Genomic DNA, 17,810 nt, shown 5'->3' on the forward strand with positions numbered 1-17,810 from the left:
TAGTATTTTTTAGAAAATTTTATGGTTAGTATAGAACGAACATAAGTAAGGAAAAAAAAGAAATGAAATTTTTGTCTATGTATTGGATTTCATGGTTTAGTGTTTATTGAATTATATTTAAATAACTCAGTTTTTGACAGAATTTTTTTATTATCATCATTATTAATATAATTTAAAGGTTTATTATAAATTTATTTCAGTTGCATTCATTTTTAATTTTTTTTATTATTATTACAATTATTAATAATTATTTGTAAGTTGTTTTTATTTTATAAGTTACATATATTTTTTTTATTATTTAATGTTTCATAAAATTGTTGTTGTGGTTGCTGTTGTTGTGTGGTTGTGGATTTATAAAATTTTTTGCTGTTTTTTTTTTTTAATTTTCTGTTGTAGCAAATTGAAAAGTTATTTTGCTGCGCTATGTTATAAACGGGAGTTACGAATTTCTTCTTTTTTTTTTATCTGAATTATTTAATTTTTTTTTTTGTTTGCCGTTCAACTATTTTTAATTTTTCTTCTTCCTTCTTTTTTTCCTCATAGCGGCTAACAGCTGAACGGTTAATTAGGAAGTACCGTTCACAAGGGTTTCTTTTTTTTCCTGCGAGTGTTGCTGCTGCTGATCATGGGCATGAGTGTTGTTGTTATTGTTGTTACGATTTTTATTACCTCGTCTGGCTTTTGGCGGCGGCTGTTGTTGTGGCGGCTGCTGTAGGAGCTGTTGTTGCTGTTGGGATGCCACAATATTACCGCCTCCACCTCCTTGCTGCTGCTGCTGTTGTGGAGGTTGTTGCTGTTGCTTTTCATTGCTGCCGCTACTATTGCCAACTACGATACCCTTATTTACAGCGCCGTTATTGGCTTCCTTGTTGCTGACATTTTGCTTGGATCGCTCTGATGCATTACCACTGCTACCACCAGCGCTGTTTTTATTATCTGCATTATTGTGCTGTGGTGGTTTGCTGTTTTGTTGCTGTGTTTTGTTATTAATGGCCACACCGCCATTCGCTGCAAATTAAATCGCGAATTGGCAAACAAAAAAAATAAAAGAAAAAAAAACGAAAACAAAATGATAATGATTTAAAGCAAAAACGTCACACTTCATTTCGACAAGGAAAAATATGTAAACGACCCTATCAAAACCGCGAGCTAATTTTACCTCGGCATGCGACTAATATCGTGGCGCAAGAAAGTCAAACGTTAATTATTCAAACAGCGCACTTACGAAAAAAGAAGATCCTATCTCCCTGTTAAATTTGAAACTGGCTTTTGATTTTCAGAAATGTGAACGAAAGGATAAATAGAAAGTTCACTTTCCAACATTCACAAAATCCCATTAAAAACTCATTATTTTCTAATATAGATTTGTGGTTTACAAAAAATATGTTTGGGAGTTTTTGATTCTTAACCCGGATATTTATATATCGTTTTTAAAAATCGAAAATGTTGTTTAATAATCACCTTTCGAAAATGTACTGCTCGCCCATGCTTATAGTCTACGACTTTGAAATCTAAACTATCAAAAATTTATGTCTTTGGAAATGGTGACTAAGCAAAATGATGAATGTTGCGAGCAAAGTTGTAAGAGAGGTAAGTAACAGCGTTAGGTACTATAAATGAGAATGCAAGATCTATCTATCTATCGAGCTGTCGTTTAGATTAGCACGACAAGTTTATGACATCATACTCACTGTTATGAGAAGGGTTGTTTCTTTGCCTCCGACGTCTTCGCGAGCTACCTTCGTATGACGAAATGCTTTCAGCTATAGTAAAACATAAATGGAATGAATAACTCCGTTGAAATATGGCAACTTTTGAGGGATTTTTCAGATGTATACCTCTTTCAACACTGCTTATTTCACGATTTTCTTGAACATCATCGTTGTGATTATAATAATGATGATCTCTGCCATTTTGTTCATTATTACGATTGCCACGTCTTGGACCACCGCGACGATCTTGGTTACCACCGCGATAACCACCACCCCCGCCACCGCCGCCGCCACTATTACGATCATTATAACGTGGATGATCACCGCGGGAATTATAATCATCGTCCTCACGCCGTCCTTCATGAAAAGCGAAATTTTTTTAAGAATAAGAGAAATGCAAATAATAAGAGTGTCAGCCAAAAGTATTATCTATCTATACCTTGATTGTAACGCTGGTTGCCACCGTTATTGCCACCACTACCACGACCTCGACCTCTACCTCGCGGCCCCCCACGACTGGAACGCACTGATTCAATATCGCTGCTATAGCCGCGTTCTGAACGCCGCGAAACAGGAAAATTTTGTACAGAGCCCATGGTGGATTCTTGGAAGGCGCGCAGTTGCTGATCGATTTCCAATTTGTTTTGACGTAACTGTTCCACTTCCTATCCGCACCGAAAAGAAATTAATAATTTAAATCACTTTTCTTTAATTTCTACAGGATCTAACCGTCAACTCGCCAGCGGACTGGGCCTACCTTTAAATGTGCCAAATGATAATCGAGTAAAACTTTGGCATTCGAAATACTTTCCACAGTGCCAATGAACACAAAGGGTACAAAGCCGGCCTCTCGATGTATGCTGCCGTCCGGTTCGTCATCACCAGCAATCTGTTGATACAATACGTGAAACGGCAAACAAACGAATATTTCAATATATCGTAACAAGTATAAGTTTTTCTATTTACCACCTTAATTCGAAATACACCACTTTTATCAACAATTTCCTGTATAATTCGTCCGTTTTTACCAATAACTTTTCCCACCAATTCTCTAGGAACCTGAAAAAATTCCTCGGCATATTCGAGCATAGCCCGTGCTCTTTGCACCGCTTCTTCCGATTGTCCGGTTATTTTAAAGGTGCATGATTTTTCTTCCAATTCAATATTGGTAATGCCGTCCAGCAGACGAGCCGCCTGTATATTGGCGCCATGTGAACCAATTGCCAAACCCATAAGATCCTCACGTACATGGAATTCGTCAGTGAAACTAAATTCAAATTCCAAAATGAATTAATTAATCTTTGCTATTCGCATTAGTATTAAAAAACGAAGCCTTGCCTACCCACGATTAAGTAGTTTAGTGGATTCCAATTGACGCGCAGCTTCTTCCGTACGTTTCAATAACATAACCTACATGAAATATTTTTTTAATTTTTAGATTCATTCCATCAGTCTACCGGATGTTCAGCGAAAAGGTTTACTATTTTCCGTGGCCGCTCGATCGATCGATAAATATGGCCTTTGACGTACGATTTGGTATCGTCAAAGCATCCTCCTCATCCCCCGACTTAATACAATAATTGTTAGACGGAAATTGAATGAATGGAAATCGAAACTAACTACTCTCATTATAGTGCGATACAAAAGCGGTCTCAACAAAGAGCTCTTGTGAGCATTATGTAGTAGTATTGGAAGATTAAAATCTTCATTTACCTCAGGGTGAATGATAGAGCTTGGCATTTGTATTGACGTGAAATTGAATGGAAAGAAAAGCGACATGTTGCATTCACCTGTAATGTGATGGGCCAAAATTAATTGGTAGGATTTTTTTTTTTTTTTTTTAGCGAAAATAGCAAATCTTTTCGACGCTCGTTCCCTACTATAAGCTTAATCATTCACCTTCTGTGATAAATTGCGAAAATGCATATCCTTTAACATAATGGCACGCTTTTCGGTTAAGTCCCATTTTGAAATCACAATTAAGGCATTCACTTCCGGATTATAGACACAAACGCCGGCGCTTATGGTACGTTGAAATTCCTTATGTATGCCTTCTTTTTGTGCTCTATCAAGATCATATAAAAAATACACATAGTATAATGTATGCATGTATGCTTGTATGTATGTAGGTATGTATGCTGTATGTATGTACATATGTGTGCCGCCAATCAAACTTACTCTTCACGCAATTCATCGGGCACAGGTATCGTAAACTGGTGAAAAGATTTCGGCGTAATTGGCGGATTGAGATTCTTAGGGCGTAGACGTTGTAAATCGACAATTTCAGTGTACGGATTTTCAAAACCAATGTATACAACAGCACAAATTTCAGCCTTTAACATTTTTATCGAAGCAATCCACCAACCGCAGGCTTCACAATCCAATGAGCGTGTAAATACTTCAACTTCCATGCCCTCCTCAAAAGCGAAGGGCTCTTGCGATGGTTCCGGTGGGAAACGAACACTTGCGAAAGGATATTTTTGTACATCGGGCCAGCTGCGAAAGACAAAATTGATCGAAGGCAAAGCACTGAATAAATATTCAAAAATGCGAAACAAATGTTCATCATGTTGTTGATGCACAAAACATAAATTCATTAGACAACTTAAACAGGTGTGTTGGAATATAAAAACAACAACAATAATAATAACAATAATCACGCGTGCTATTCTTGCTAATGATATTGAACGTATTTATGTTTTTATATATATTTGCTGCTGCTGCTTGCTTATCCCTCCCAAAATAAATTAAAAATGATCTTTGATTTTTATGCTTATCTCTCTTCTTCTTCTTTTCGCTTTTCTTTTTTCAGTTAAGTTCAGTTGGTTAAAAAGTGCTATTGTAGTAAATATACACATGTATATATAGTGGAAGAAGAACAGCACGTATGAAGGAAAGAACTGTATATAACAGCTACAGCGCTACCGTTGTTGTTATATTTTACGTTTGGGAAAATGCCAAATTATATTAACATGATTCCGCTAATAATGTTAAAAAAAAAATAAAAACAAGAATATAAGAAATGTACTATGTATGTGCAAATATGTATATATATGTGTTAATATTATACATATACACACATATATATATATATATATATATATCTGTTCATATAAAAAGCCTAAATTTACACATAAACCAGTAAAATAAAAAAATACGGAAAATCGACATTTTTTTTCTTTCTATTTTTAGTTAAAATCACATGCGACCAATAAAATGAGAGGAAAGAAATCTTGTGACATCAATTGTAACATCAACGGAAATCTTAATTGAAACAACAGTCAAGTGAAGATCAGTTAAAAATCTAATTTGAAAGGTAACGATGCAAGATTAAAGTAACCACAAAAATATATCAAGAGCAAGTTGAGTTTCAGTTGTCGTAAGGCCCATGATGATCCTCGTTCCCCAGACTTGCAAAAAAGTCATAATGTAACATATAGAAAAGATCCTGAGAATGAATATATATATATTTTTTTACTTTCTCTAGTATTCCTGGCCAACTCTCAATACATTGTTTTTTTTCAATCCTCGCCACCAGTAAGGAGTGTCAAACGCATCATGGCCACTGATATAGGTAAATTTTTTAATTCTGCGGAAATATTGGCAAGCGTTCCATTCTAGGCTTTACAATTTAAATGGTTGGGAACGGCCGGTAATGCGGGTAGCAATTTAGGTATTCAGATCGACTCATTGAATCGGTTTTTATCGCCAAATGCATTCCTAATGTAAGAAAATGTATACCGCAAGGTAATTTAAACGTCGTGAGCATAACCACACCATTTCAACCTCAAGGTATAATATTCTCAAGACAGCAAAGGATGAAAGTGTAGTAATGTAATGAAAAAATCTCTACCCCAAGAAGAAATAAAGGCAGAGCCAATAAACTTAAATATGGTTCTCGAACTTGACCTTACGACTCTACTAAGAAATTATTTAACAATTTAACTGTGTCAATCTCTCTCAACTATACATTCGCAATAACCGCCAATGAAAACACTTGGCCAACATATTACCTGGAATGCATATTATTATGGCAAATACACATACATAATGATCAATTTTGGTAAGGAGGTCCCACAAGGACGGATGGACGCACAATGACCTATATAAGTGGTTAAGATCAATTTTCAATCTCTAGATATCAAAAATTTAAATTATTGTGCCACTTAAATTGATAAAGTCAATATAAGCAAATTTAGTAAGCAAAAAAAAATTGTATCAATAATAAATGTTAATTAAAATTAAAAGAAAAATTGTTGTACTAATAAGACTCTGTCGTGTCTATTTTGATGTAAAATAGCAAACAAATACAAATATTAGGACATAATTTAAAAAAATTATACAGTTAAAAACTAAAACTTAATTACTAATTAGTTGACTTGATATTAAGCGGTAATGGCTTTAATAACTTTGCAACAATACTAATGAAAAATAATCTTGATGATATTAAGTGCCTAATTTAACAAATTGACAAACTGTTAACTGTTAACTGTTGTCGATACAAAAGAAGCATGATATAAATTCGAGATTTTGGCGGTGGCCTCAGTTGTTAAGAGTACAAATGAGTTTACAGTATTAGCTAATGATGCAATCTTGAGAATGGAATTTTTCTATTTCCATTGAAATCTAAGGCCACTATTAACGTCCTTATACGGCAAGAAACAGAAATTTACCAGAAAAGAAAGTTTTTATCAAGAATCGTAAAAAGTCTTAACATATTCGTCTTAATTTAATTCCTCTTAGGTTATGTTTTCTTCAGCATATGTGAGTATGAAAGTCGAGAGTCTGACCATGGAAAGAAATTTGCATATGTTTTTCCAGAGTCCTCATTCACGTCTATCAAAGTCCCGGTAGGTTAATCAACTCTATCTGTATCTTGAAAAAAACGAGATCCCCACGAAGAAGTCCCGGTAGGTTAACCAACTCTATCTGTATCTTGAAAAAGACGAGATCCCCACGGAGAAAAAACATTTCTCGTATTATTACCCTGTCAACAAGGAAATCGACTAAATTGTATCGCATTCCGACGTTGCCAAAACTCGCCAAAACTTGTAATAACACGAGGACACGTCATGCCATATTCTTCGAGACAGAGTCCAATAACACAATAGATATTAATCTCATCATAGGTTAAAATTAATAAAGTCTTCACATTCATGTTTGTATGCTGTGAGATGAACAAATTTTAATGTTTTCCTTCCCTCGTATTTATTAATTATATTTTTCATTAAAAAGGGAGAGAGGAGGAATGGCGAGAGAGAGAGAGACAGGGAAAGGACGCACCGGAATTTCCCTCCTGGAGATTTACTAGGCCGACTATTACTTAAAGATAACTTCGTATTCCTTCCTTTCATCAAATTATACAAAATAAATAAATCTTTTTAATAATTTTTAAATTCTTTCTGAAAAGGAATATTTTCTGTTAAATTTACAAAAAATTAAAAAAATAATGCATTTTAAGAGCAAAAACAGTAAAATAACGTCATAGAAACTTAGTAATGGGAAGAAATTAATAATATTTTAAATACATCTCGTCGCGTGAATGATGAAAAGACCATAAACAACATTCTCTACGAACGTAATATTTAGCCGCGAATGGTTGGTTGTACTCGATGCGATTTGATTAGAGGCAAATACCATATTTTATATATATATATATATATATATATATTCTATTCTATGCTTATGTATATTAGTAGCTAGTTATTGCAGATAATATATTGTAGAAAATATGTAAACGCGTGTTTATACATCTATTATGTACATTAAGTATTCATCACTTAAGGTCTCTTAATCAAAAAAAAAAATCAAAAAACAGAATAATTCTTATTTTGTGTTATTATGCTCTTACTACACTTACCCCTCAAGTTCGCAGCAGACACCATCTTCGTAGACACCTGTCACCATACCCTACCAAAAAAAAAAGAAATAGATTGTTTAATAATGTCACTCATTAATGTTTTCCTTAGTCGTAGTCTTTTGTTTATATATGTTTCTTGTTTCGTTTTGTTATTATATTCAAAAACTATGTTTTTTGTGCATAATTTATTGCATTGCAGCATAAAATACTTGTTTTTAATGCCTCTGTTTTGATCGTTTACGTCATGATTAATAAATTTGCGAACATTTTGGTGTATGTTGTGCATGAAATATACATGACATACGGTAATTATTTGTAAATTAATAACAGATACAAAAACAATGTTTTTCTATTTTTCTTTTCACATACACTTTCCTGTCCTATTAAAGAGCAATTAAAAACTCGTACACAAACTTTATGAGGGAGACTTTTCATTACATTGCCAGTGGAGAAAAGTATCGATATTATATACTAATTAATATTTTTTAAACATTCATTTATAAATAATGCAAAATGGGAATAATTTTGGCACAGAAATTATAGATAATTACAAATTATTTCACTAAGTAAAACTAAAACTAACTCTAAACTAAAACTAATAAATTAATCAAGATTGCCAGTGGTACTGTCAACGATATGAATTGTGCTTTTTGCGTCAAATGCGGCATGAGTATTTAAAAAATGGGCACCTGTATACCGTAAGTCATTGTCGAAACTATGAGAAAACCGAAAGGTATAGAAATGTATTCCGCCATGTAGCTAGCGAACCTACAAATTCAACGGATCGAAACCTCATCACGAAAATGGGGATAAAAGGCTGATATATAGTACAAACATTTAAAAGTCATTTGATGATAACCATGGCCCGCCCAAAATAGACGCAGATATCTAGCTATGTACGTCGATCTAAAGCTTGCTGAATATATTTATTAGAACGGTGTAAAAGATAAATGTACCCAAGCGTCACATACCCGCAAGGCCACATTTATACGTCTTTTTTGTGATTAGGCGATGCGATCCGAAAATGAACAACTTGTAGGAGGCTATAATCTTTTGTACTCCAATATTATAAAACCCTTAAAGTGTATCTTAGTGACAAATATTTCACTAATAATTATCGGTATAAACGTTTATAAAAGATCTATTTGTAACTTAAACTTCCGGTGTTTTTCTTACTAAATATTATACAGACTCTTTATTTGTAAGCCCAGAAAATGAACTGAAATTTGACCAATCTGCCCAATGAATCATTTAAAAGCGCTGAAGTTTAAGTCACGAATAGATCTATTTCTCCCTGCAATCCCTCGTCACTTTTCTTATCCTTCCATCTAAGTACAAGAGAAATAAGTAGGAGGTTCTCATTCCTTTGCAGCACTCGAAAGTGTGCATCGTAGACAAATGATTTTTACATTCTCTCAATAAAATGGGGAAAATTCGACGCCTTTCATACCTCAAGATCAGTTCAAATATTATGAATATATTCATGGGACGCAATTTAACATCGTGAGTCCTCCTTGTCGAGCGACATACAATTTGCTAATGCTTTTTAGTGACATTGTTGGTCGATTGCGGGTAGATCCCATGGTAAAATTTTGCTCAACAACAGATGGACACATATAATTGCTCGAAATTTTAAATTACTCAACGTTAGTCTACCAATTCAAAGTATGATGTAATCAGCGCCTATTTGTTATTCTGGAAATGTCTTCGCAAAATCCTTTATACAACTTGATTTGGGATGCTTGTCAAGTTTTAAATGACTTAATTTTTTTTTTTGTTGCTTTGGGTAAATTCATTATATCCTTATGAGTAATCAAAAATATCCCATGTTCCAGAATTTTAACCATTTTTTCACGCGTACGAATGGCTCTCAACACAAAAGGCGACACATTCCTGTTCTTTATGTAAGTTGTTCGATGGTTAGTTATGAACGTTACATATAACAGTGCGTATAAAAAACCGTAGTAATCCTTTAATCTTTTTATTTATGATAATTCGGCTTTTGGGCGACATAACCATGAAGCTCCTATAAAATTGCAATTATTTTGTCACAAAACGATTAGCATAAATGAGAATGTGCTTAAGTTGACAACTCCCCCATCCCCTTGGGCCACTTACCTTGTAATAGGCGCCATTGTCACGTCTCACTTCAACCAACAAATCATCCATAGTGATTATAAAAGAGAGCTAATAATAATACTCGAGAAGCTGCTGGCGAGCTGTTTAATGTTGACACTCTCAGCGCAATTCTTTCCGTTCTTCAGCGTGCAATTTTTGTGTACGATTTTATGTGAACAAAGTTGATAGGTAGTGGGTGAAAAACAGAATGTAGTAATGGAATTGAGGAGAAAAAAAAACGATCGCGTACAAAATATTTAATCAATACAAAGCAAATTTTTCAAATCCAATTCTTTCAGCTGACAATGCTGATCAATTGCTTTTACTTTAGACGCGGAACTAAGTGTTTGGGTCTCCAATTTATTAATTGCTTTCGTGTTGGTTTGAATTTTGGTTTCGCTGACTTTATGAAAAATGTTTATTTCTGCAGTAAATTAAATCCTTTTTCTTAAATTTTGTTGGTCTCTTCAGTCTTTTATTGTTCGGTAGTCGTATGTAAATGAATGAGTTGTTTTATGCCTGCTTGCGTATGTGTGTATTTTTAGTCGTCTGCCTTTAATGCTGCTGATGTTTTGCTATAGGTTTATGTTTTATCTCCAGTTTCCCAGTTTCTCTTTGCTCTCCTCTTTTTTGTTATTGTTGTAAATTCCTCATTTATCGCTCCTAAAAATATACAAAAAAGATATTTATGACGGGCATTATAAAACGCGAATTTTTAGGAAATTTACGGAAATGTATTAAATAATCTTTTTTGCAATGATTAATTAATTGAAATATATATATTTTTATACAAAAAGAAACAAAAAAAACAAAGAATTTACGCCCAAAATCCTTTACGAAAAATTCACTTTGTTGTTTTTGCTTAGATTTCTCACACTTTGACAGCTCTGTCAATGGTATTGTTTGTCTCATGTATGTAAATATATATATATATATATGTATATAAATATATGCGTATATTTTTTCTAAAACTTCTTTTTTTCAACTCATTCTCGTTTCGTCTGTTCTCTTCTTCGCTACTGACACTCTCTCATCATCACTGTACTGCAATACTTATATACTAGATAAACACAGAGTTGCTCTTGCACTCACGCTTTACACATATTACTTCATTCTTCTAATTAGGCTCTTGCTCAATTTCGCTTTTCACTCGATTTCTTTTTGTTCTTTAATGCCAGTTTATTTTCATTTTTCTTCTTTTTAAGAAGATGGATAAATATATATATGAAAATTGCCGCTATATTATTATGAAGTGCACAAAATCTATTTTTTTAATAAGCGGCATTTACGTCAATAATTCTCATCAATTTCACTTTAAATTTAATGTTAAAAAAAACACAAGCAACGTAAAAGAAATGTTAAAAGTGATTGAATATTTCTGAAGTGTGCTTATAGTTAACTTTTTTTATGGTTCTTCCATAGTTTTATAACACAAAAAAATTCATATGGTTGTTCTTCTTTTAATTTTTGCTGTCTGCCTTTTTCTGCAAACCATATTTTTTTTGTTCATCGCTTCTAATTTTCCCTCATATTCTCGTTTTTCACTAATACACACGCACATGTATTCTTCGCCGCTTTGCAAAAAATATGCTTTTTGCCGCTGCTTCTTCTTTCCTTTTCTCATGCCCTGAGAAAAATTTCATGCAATGCTTTTTTTTGGAATTTGCAATGGACAATTTCACTAAACTTATGCACTCACTATTTGCTTTTTAGGTTTTCTTATAAATTTCGTATATTTTATTCAGAATAATTGCTTAAAATTTCTGCCTAGTAAGGTAATCTTGTTACAATTTTCTTTCCTACACGAAAAAAATCACGTATTCTTTGGTGAGTCCCTTACTTACTTACACCTTACACGAAGCGTCAAATGTAACAAAGTTTCTTAAAGCACGAATGGTGCGCAGTGTTGCCAATGTTAATCAATTAAATATTCCCAATAAAGAATGATATTAATCAATTAAACACTGGAGATGCGATATTTTTTGCCCACAATCAGGAGTAGATATTTTTTGCTTCTTTTTTTTTTTTAAAAATCCCAACTTTAAATTAGGTGTTAGAAAAATAGTTAAAAGCGTTAAAATCTAGGAAAAATTTCTATGTATTGGTTGTAAAATCGACGCCTGTTTCGAAAAGGCCCCTATATATTTAAATTATTGATTAAGAACATTTAATAATGAAAGTTTCTCTTCAAGAACATTTGGAAAAAAGATGCGGAAAAATGCTGGTAATTTTTTTAGTGGCATTAGGTTCTCCTTTTCTTGTTGTCTTTACTTGTTCTGAAAATATATTGAAGTTTATAACGAAACGTGATAATAGATTTTTTTTTTTTAAATGTAGCCTTTATAATATATTCCACAAATGTGAGGCTATGCGAGCTGGAAAGTGTACTCGTAATGCAACGAAGATGAATTCTAATAAAAAAAAAGAAAGCTTTTATTGTGTAGCATGCGATTTTTGAAAAGTTTTTCGCAGCTGATTTTAATTTATTTCTTTGCACTTCGTTATCCGTTTTGGAAAAACAAAATTTACCCTAAATCTTATTAGTGCCTTCATGTCGTTGTCGTTTTCTGTTAAAGGGCGTATTTTCTGGTAAAAAGACTCATTTTCTGCTGACAACTTTTATGATAAAGGGCGCATTTTCGGTTAAACGGCCAATGTAACCAATCTCTTATCAAAGTAAAGTAAAGAATTAAATAAAAGGAAGAAGAAGGAAAAAGAAAACCAGTAATTATGATTTCCAAAGGTGCGTGGTAAATCTTATCTGTAGTATGTAGCAGTTTTTGTGGTCATACGTACCGTTTAGCATCCTGAAGTTCAATAATGATACATAAAATAAAGGAAAAGTATAAGGAATTATCTTAAATTCTTCAGTTCAAGCAGACACTATTCTTGCGATTTATTCGTCGTTTTTAGGTGCTTGATGGTCGGTGTTGGTCTTCTCTTCCTTCTTAACTCCTTGTTTCCGAGTTTTTTCGTCGCCTCGTAGAGGAGAAGAAGTAGAAGTATTTTCTATTTTCACAATCGTATCAGGGCGAATCTTATGTTTCAACTTTACGTGTTGTTTTGCTGTGTTGCGCAATACCAGCACCAGATACATCAACTTCTTGTTGCGAGATGTCAATTAACAATAGTGAACGGAAAGGTTGCACACACGTCAGATTGTATCCTTCTCTTCTTCCCAATGCAAAAATTATTAGGAATTTGTGAGCCCTCAACGTTTTGTATCACATTGATTGTTGGTCGACTTTGTTTAAATTATGAATCATACGCATTGAAAACTATATATGAAAAGCCATCCTAGATCTTCTGAGGTCAGACAAGCACTGTTGCAGAGTTTATAAATCGATTTTTTCACATTTCATTGTTTAAATTTTCGGGTTTGGTTTTGTGTGGTGGGTGTGATTTTGATCTTGAACTCCGCTATTATTTTCAAGTGTTTAGAAGTGTTTAAGACTGTTTAAGACTGTTTAGAAATCACGGGTAGAAAAAATCCTTGCAAAATGTGCTTACTGAAATGGAAGAAGAATCGCCCCATAGTATACAAATTCCAACCATCTGAGAAAATACAAATTGTATACAATTGAGAATGTTTGAATAAATTTCTTTACATGTATTGCTTCGACTTAGAGAATAAGCGTATACAATTATCAAGAATTTTGCATGTATTGCTTCGACTTAGAGAATAAGCGTATATTCGTACTCAAATGTGGTGAGATTTTCTTTTCACCGTATTTGTTGAAAACAAGTCTGTGTTCTCTCCATTCTCCATAGATGGTACTTTTTTATGAACGGTGAAAAAGAAAAACGCAACTAACGGCTTTCAAACAACCAACAAACAAAATACCATCTACAAATGACACACTTGCATGAGTTATGTTCAAAATACTATCTACAAATGACACACTTGCACGAGTTATGATCAAAATACCATCTACAAACGACACAATTGCATGAGTTTTGGTGACTGAATTAATAATTTTAACATACGAAGAACTGATGTGCGTAACTTATTTGAAAGTTCTTTTGGTTGTCAATATTTTCAACCGGTAATTAAATTTTTCAATAACTCACAGTTACTCTAGCAGAAGCTCATGAGCGCTTCATCACCAGACGAACCTGTTTAAACCTGTTTAAATGGAAGCGTTGATGGATCGAAGATGTCGTAGGACTTTGAGTTTCCAGATATCAACATAGAAGTTTATTTGTCAAATCACCCATCTAAGACTTAAGACTATTATTGGCCGAATGTCTAGCGATCCTGGAAGCCATCCAAATTGGTTAGAGCAGGAACGCGCAGTGGAGCGTAAACTCAGCGCAACGAAGTTTGCCTTTAAAAAAATTTTTGGATTTTTCCTCGTTGCTCAGAAATTATGAAAGTTAAATGCTGATAATTTCCACATTTACTTTACCAAACACTTTACTCTTCACGTCCAAAAATGGAAAAAATCGGCCATGCCCATACAAAGTTACCAATAAGTAAATATTATTTTTTTCACTTTCTTGGGGTTTTAAGCTTATTTATCATAAGGCAACCAAGACAGAATTTTTAATGGTATTTTCTACACACTTCAAATGAAAATATATTACCTGCCTAAAAATTGGTTGATTCTAAAATGAATGCGGTAGACACCGCGATTACATTTTTCTTAATAATACCTAGCTATATGGGTATCAAATAAAGTAACTTGGAAAGTAGAATGCGGAAAGCATAGCGGATTCGGATTGCAGGATTGCAAGCAGTGCGTTGATGATGAATGCTAAGTAATCTCTTTACGTTGGAACTCTCAAAATTGGTGAAGTGATGTAAATATAGAAAGCAAATATTAACAGAAACATTTTAAGAAAAGTTCAAAAGCTTTCACAGCTTTCTCCTAATATAGCTAAAAAACCAAAAAGGAAGTGACCTTTACAAAAATAACTTAAACACGCTACATTTGCATCAATAATCAAAAGCACATCATAACACCACAGCAAAGATGGATTTTAAATTTTACTTGTCGATTATTTAGAGCTCTTCAAATGTCGAATATGAGCCAGATGTGCTAGAGGGAAAAATTCTTCGATTTTCTTGTTGGCCGAACAATACTTTTGCGAGGCTTTATAAATTTGAACGTATAGTTTTAAAGAAAAAAAAATCTATTTTTCTCAATTCAAAGGAACGTAATTAATACATTTTAGCTAAAAAATAAGTTTTGGTTCTGAAGAACAAACCTAGCCGATTAAGTTTAATAAAAAAGTTTGAATATTTACACTATATCCCTCCCACTATTCTCTAAAGCGGCACAATACATGCAAAATTCTTGATAATTATATACGCTTATTCTCTAAAACGGCACAATACATGTAAAGAAATTTATTCAAACATTCTCAATTGTATACAATTTGTATTTTCTCAGATGGTTGGAATTTGTATACGGAAATTATTGAGAATATATACGCTTAATCTCGCATCGATGGCTTTTTTACAAAGGCCTGTTGAATTATTGAGAACGAATATGCGCTTATTCCTTGAAATGCTACAATACATGCAAAATGATTGAGAATTGTAAACAAACGTATTCTCTCAGGTGGTTGGATGTTTATACATGCGACAGCTGTATGATAAATGTGAAGAATTTCAGAAAATTAAGTTGTGAAATAATGGATCAATGTTTTTAGTTACATTTTAATATAATGAAAAAACCTTTAAAAAATTGTGTCCCTTTTGCCTTTCAAAGAGCACTCGATTTCCCGCCCATTGAGCTTGTTGCTCTTTTTTAATCTTTTCCACATAAAATCGCGAACTAAAGGAAATACAAATGCTCTAATGCTCTTATCAGTCAGACGCGATCCTGCGAAGGAAAGTTCACTGTATCTGACAATTACAAGTACAATTTTGCCGAATATAACTTTCTTGCTTGTTTACATACAGTTTTCATTTGTAAATTAAATGTAAATTCCATCGAAACTAATAAATAAAAATAATTAAAAGGAAAAGATTCATGATCTATGCTGTTACAGAATTTTTCATTTAAGATTGAAAGCCTTCTCACCTTATTCTAGCACAGGAAACATAACAACATGGTTTACTATTATGAAAAACTATTTTCTAATCTGAACATTTTTACTATAAGTTCAAATTGGCGAAACTCGCTTAGCGAGCACTCACCTTCATCCGCCGGAACAAATTTGGCACGCAAACGGCACTGATATAAACCAAGAATCGAAAAGAAAAAATTAAACGAAATTCAATAAAAAAATTATAGAAAAGTCTAGTTCTACTATATATATATATTAAATGAAGCTTTTTTTTTTAAATTATATAAAAGTCTATTTCTAAAGTTTTTTAAAAAATTTGATAAAAGCATAGTTTAAAAATTGTTAAGCGTATTTAAAATAAAAAAAGAAATAAAAGGACATTGACTGGTAAGTGCTTTTTTTATTATTTACAATATGATTTGTTTGTAAGGAGACCCATCTGAGATTCGTAAAGTTCCCCTGGAAATCTCGTTGGTGTCTCTTTATGAAATAGCCTTGCTAGAATAGAATCAATAAATTGAAGTTATGTTCTTATTGGCGGCATACAACAACATGTGCGCCGCCATATTAATGATGTTATACTTTTTCTATGCTTTTTACTTTGTTTTTGTTAAGAAAAACTAATGTGTGCTTTATTTAGTGTATTTACATCCATATTTCGCTACAAATAATTTATTTTCAGTCACAATGTGATTTTAAAAATTAAACGTTTAAAAAAAGTCACGAAAGTAGAATTTTCAACAATAAATAAAAATAACGAAGTAATAATAATATAATAAATAAATGAATAAGAGACACCAAACATGAATTCAATTCTCTCCATGCCATTATTTCATCGTAAACTTATTTGCGTTTTCACATCAAGCTACCATTTCCGTATCTTCAGTTCCATTTTTCCAGATCTAAACGAGTTAAAAACAGAGAAAGTGCAGTTTCTTAAATGGAATCTAACTCTTTAGACTTGTGAACAAGTGAAATTTACATCGTTCAAACATAATATCTACATCAAAATTTTGTTGTTGTCTATATCAGAAATTTCGGGAAAATTGGAAGTGTCGCGTACATATGATGAGTAACCAAATTCGGCGAAACGAATTTGTTGGTATGTCCAAGGAAGAACACGTTTGGTTACAAAACGATACTCGTCTTCGCCGTAAGAAGCCTGGCGACGGCGTTTAATATCATCATAAACATGCACCCCTCCACACGTTAAAATTTAGTCACAAAAGTACAGACAACATCAACCTAACTATTGGATTAAACGACGTTACGTGCGAGCCGTAATATAGCATACGTTTAGAAATTAATGGAAGATTTGGGAAGTGATGATCATGTTACCCGATGGCGGGCAATTACCTCGTTGCCGGAAGTCATTATAAATCCCTTACATGGTCAAACTGCAATAACAACTCATGAAATTGTTAGAAGGTAGGGTAACGTAGCGAGTTCTATTGTGTGCGTAGGCAAACAAGACAAAAATTTAAAGACTTCGAATGTTTGTTTACAGATGTGCGAATATATTCGTAAAAATGCGTTTGCGCAATGAAAACCCAAAATACATTGAAATGGAAAAACTTTTGGACATATTTCGTAAGTGAAAACCGAGAAAAAAATGAAGAGGAAAATATGCAAGCAAAGTTATGTTTAGCTTAGCCTGGATTGTTTGCTATTTCAAGCAAAAGTTCTTAATTATTCAGACAATGTCAATCGCTTGACCCCGAACAGGTTTGCAAAGAGCATTAGGTTGGTTGCGAGGAAATTGTAGGCCGGTTCCCAATTCTTAGTTTATCAACTATCGTGGGCTGATGGTCATCACCATTTAAACTTGATCCTGCATCATTATTACATTTTTTACAACAAAACGAGAGATGAACAAGTCGAAAGCGACTCAGCTTTGTCTAAGACGTTTGCTATATATATCATTTTGTTGGTTCGCATGCGGAGATTGAAAAAATCTTAGTAACTTAGTAAGTGCTTTAAAACGGGATGCATTGCTTTGTCAAATCGCGCATCCATATCGATTACAGATTAATTGTAATTCTAAGAGGAAAGATTGAATATACGCTTATTCTCAAAGCGGCACAATACATGCAAAACAAATG

At 33.2% G+C, this 17,810-nt stretch overlaps 1 protein-coding gene and 1 long non-coding RNA gene across 4 annotated transcripts; one reads left to right on the plus strand and one right to left on the minus strand.

Annotated features, from left to right (window-relative positions):
• Positions 1 to 469: 469 nt before the first annotated feature.
• On the minus strand, positions 470 to 11,117 carry LOC119643518 (synaptic functional regulator FMR1). Of its 3 annotated transcripts, none has more exons than XM_038042879.1 (12): positions 10,783 to 11,117; positions 9,691 to 10,353; positions 7,573 to 7,622; positions 3,891 to 4,208; positions 3,612 to 3,777; positions 3,055 to 3,122; positions 2,679 to 2,979; positions 2,470 to 2,601; positions 2,152 to 2,377; positions 1,839 to 2,069; positions 1,692 to 1,763; positions 470 to 1,008 (listed from the first exon to the last, which is right to left on the minus strand). In XM_038042879.1, the coding sequence occupies exons 2-12, from the start codon at positions 9,739 to 9,741 to the stop codon at positions 566 to 568; spliced, it is 2,058 nt and encodes a 685-aa protein (XP_037898807.1). In that variant the 5' UTR covers positions 9,742 to 10,353; positions 10,783 to 11,117; the 3' UTR covers positions 470 to 565. The 3 variants fall into 3 exon arrangements, with proteins under 3 accessions (XP_037898807.1, XP_037898808.1, XP_037898809.1); XM_038042880.1 differs by having other exon boundaries at positions 2,682 to 2,979; positions 10,783 to 11,116; XM_038042881.1 differs by lacking the exons at positions 7,573 to 7,622; positions 9,691 to 10,353; positions 10,783 to 11,117 and adding an exon at positions 4,299 to 4,324.
• On the plus strand, positions 4,909 to 5,921 carry LOC119643519. Its single transcript, XR_005248307.1, has 3 exons — positions 4,909 to 5,028; positions 5,087 to 5,141; positions 5,200 to 5,921. It is a non-coding gene; the product is annotated as an uncharacterized LOC119643519 (long non-coding RNA).
• Positions 11,118 to 17,810: the final 6,693 nt, after the last annotated feature.

This window comes from Glossina fuscipes, unplaced genomic scaffold, assembly GCF_014805625.2.
Source record: "Glossina fuscipes isolate IAEA_lab_2018 unplaced genomic scaffold, Yale_Gfus_2 61164, whole genome shotgun sequence".
NCBI classification, from domain to species: Eukaryota; Metazoa; Arthropoda; class Insecta; order Diptera; family Glossinidae; genus Glossina; species Glossina fuscipes.

What these genes read in the sequence shown, in the direction of transcription:
- LOC119643518 (XM_038042879.1), bottom strand. Translation starts at nt 9,741, where the DNA reads ATGGATGATTTGTTGGTTGAAGTGAGACGTGACAATGGCGCCTATTAC. An exon ending in ACAATGGCGCCTATTACAAG is followed by an intron (nt 7,623 to 9,690) that starts GTAAGTGGCCCA and finishes TTTTTTTGGTAG; the next exon opens with GGTATGGTGACAGGTGTCTA. An exon ending in CCCGATGAATTGCGTGAAGA is followed by an intron (nt 3,778 to 3,890) that starts GTAAGTTTGATT and finishes TGATCTTGATAG; the next exon opens with AGCACAAAAAGAAGGCATAC.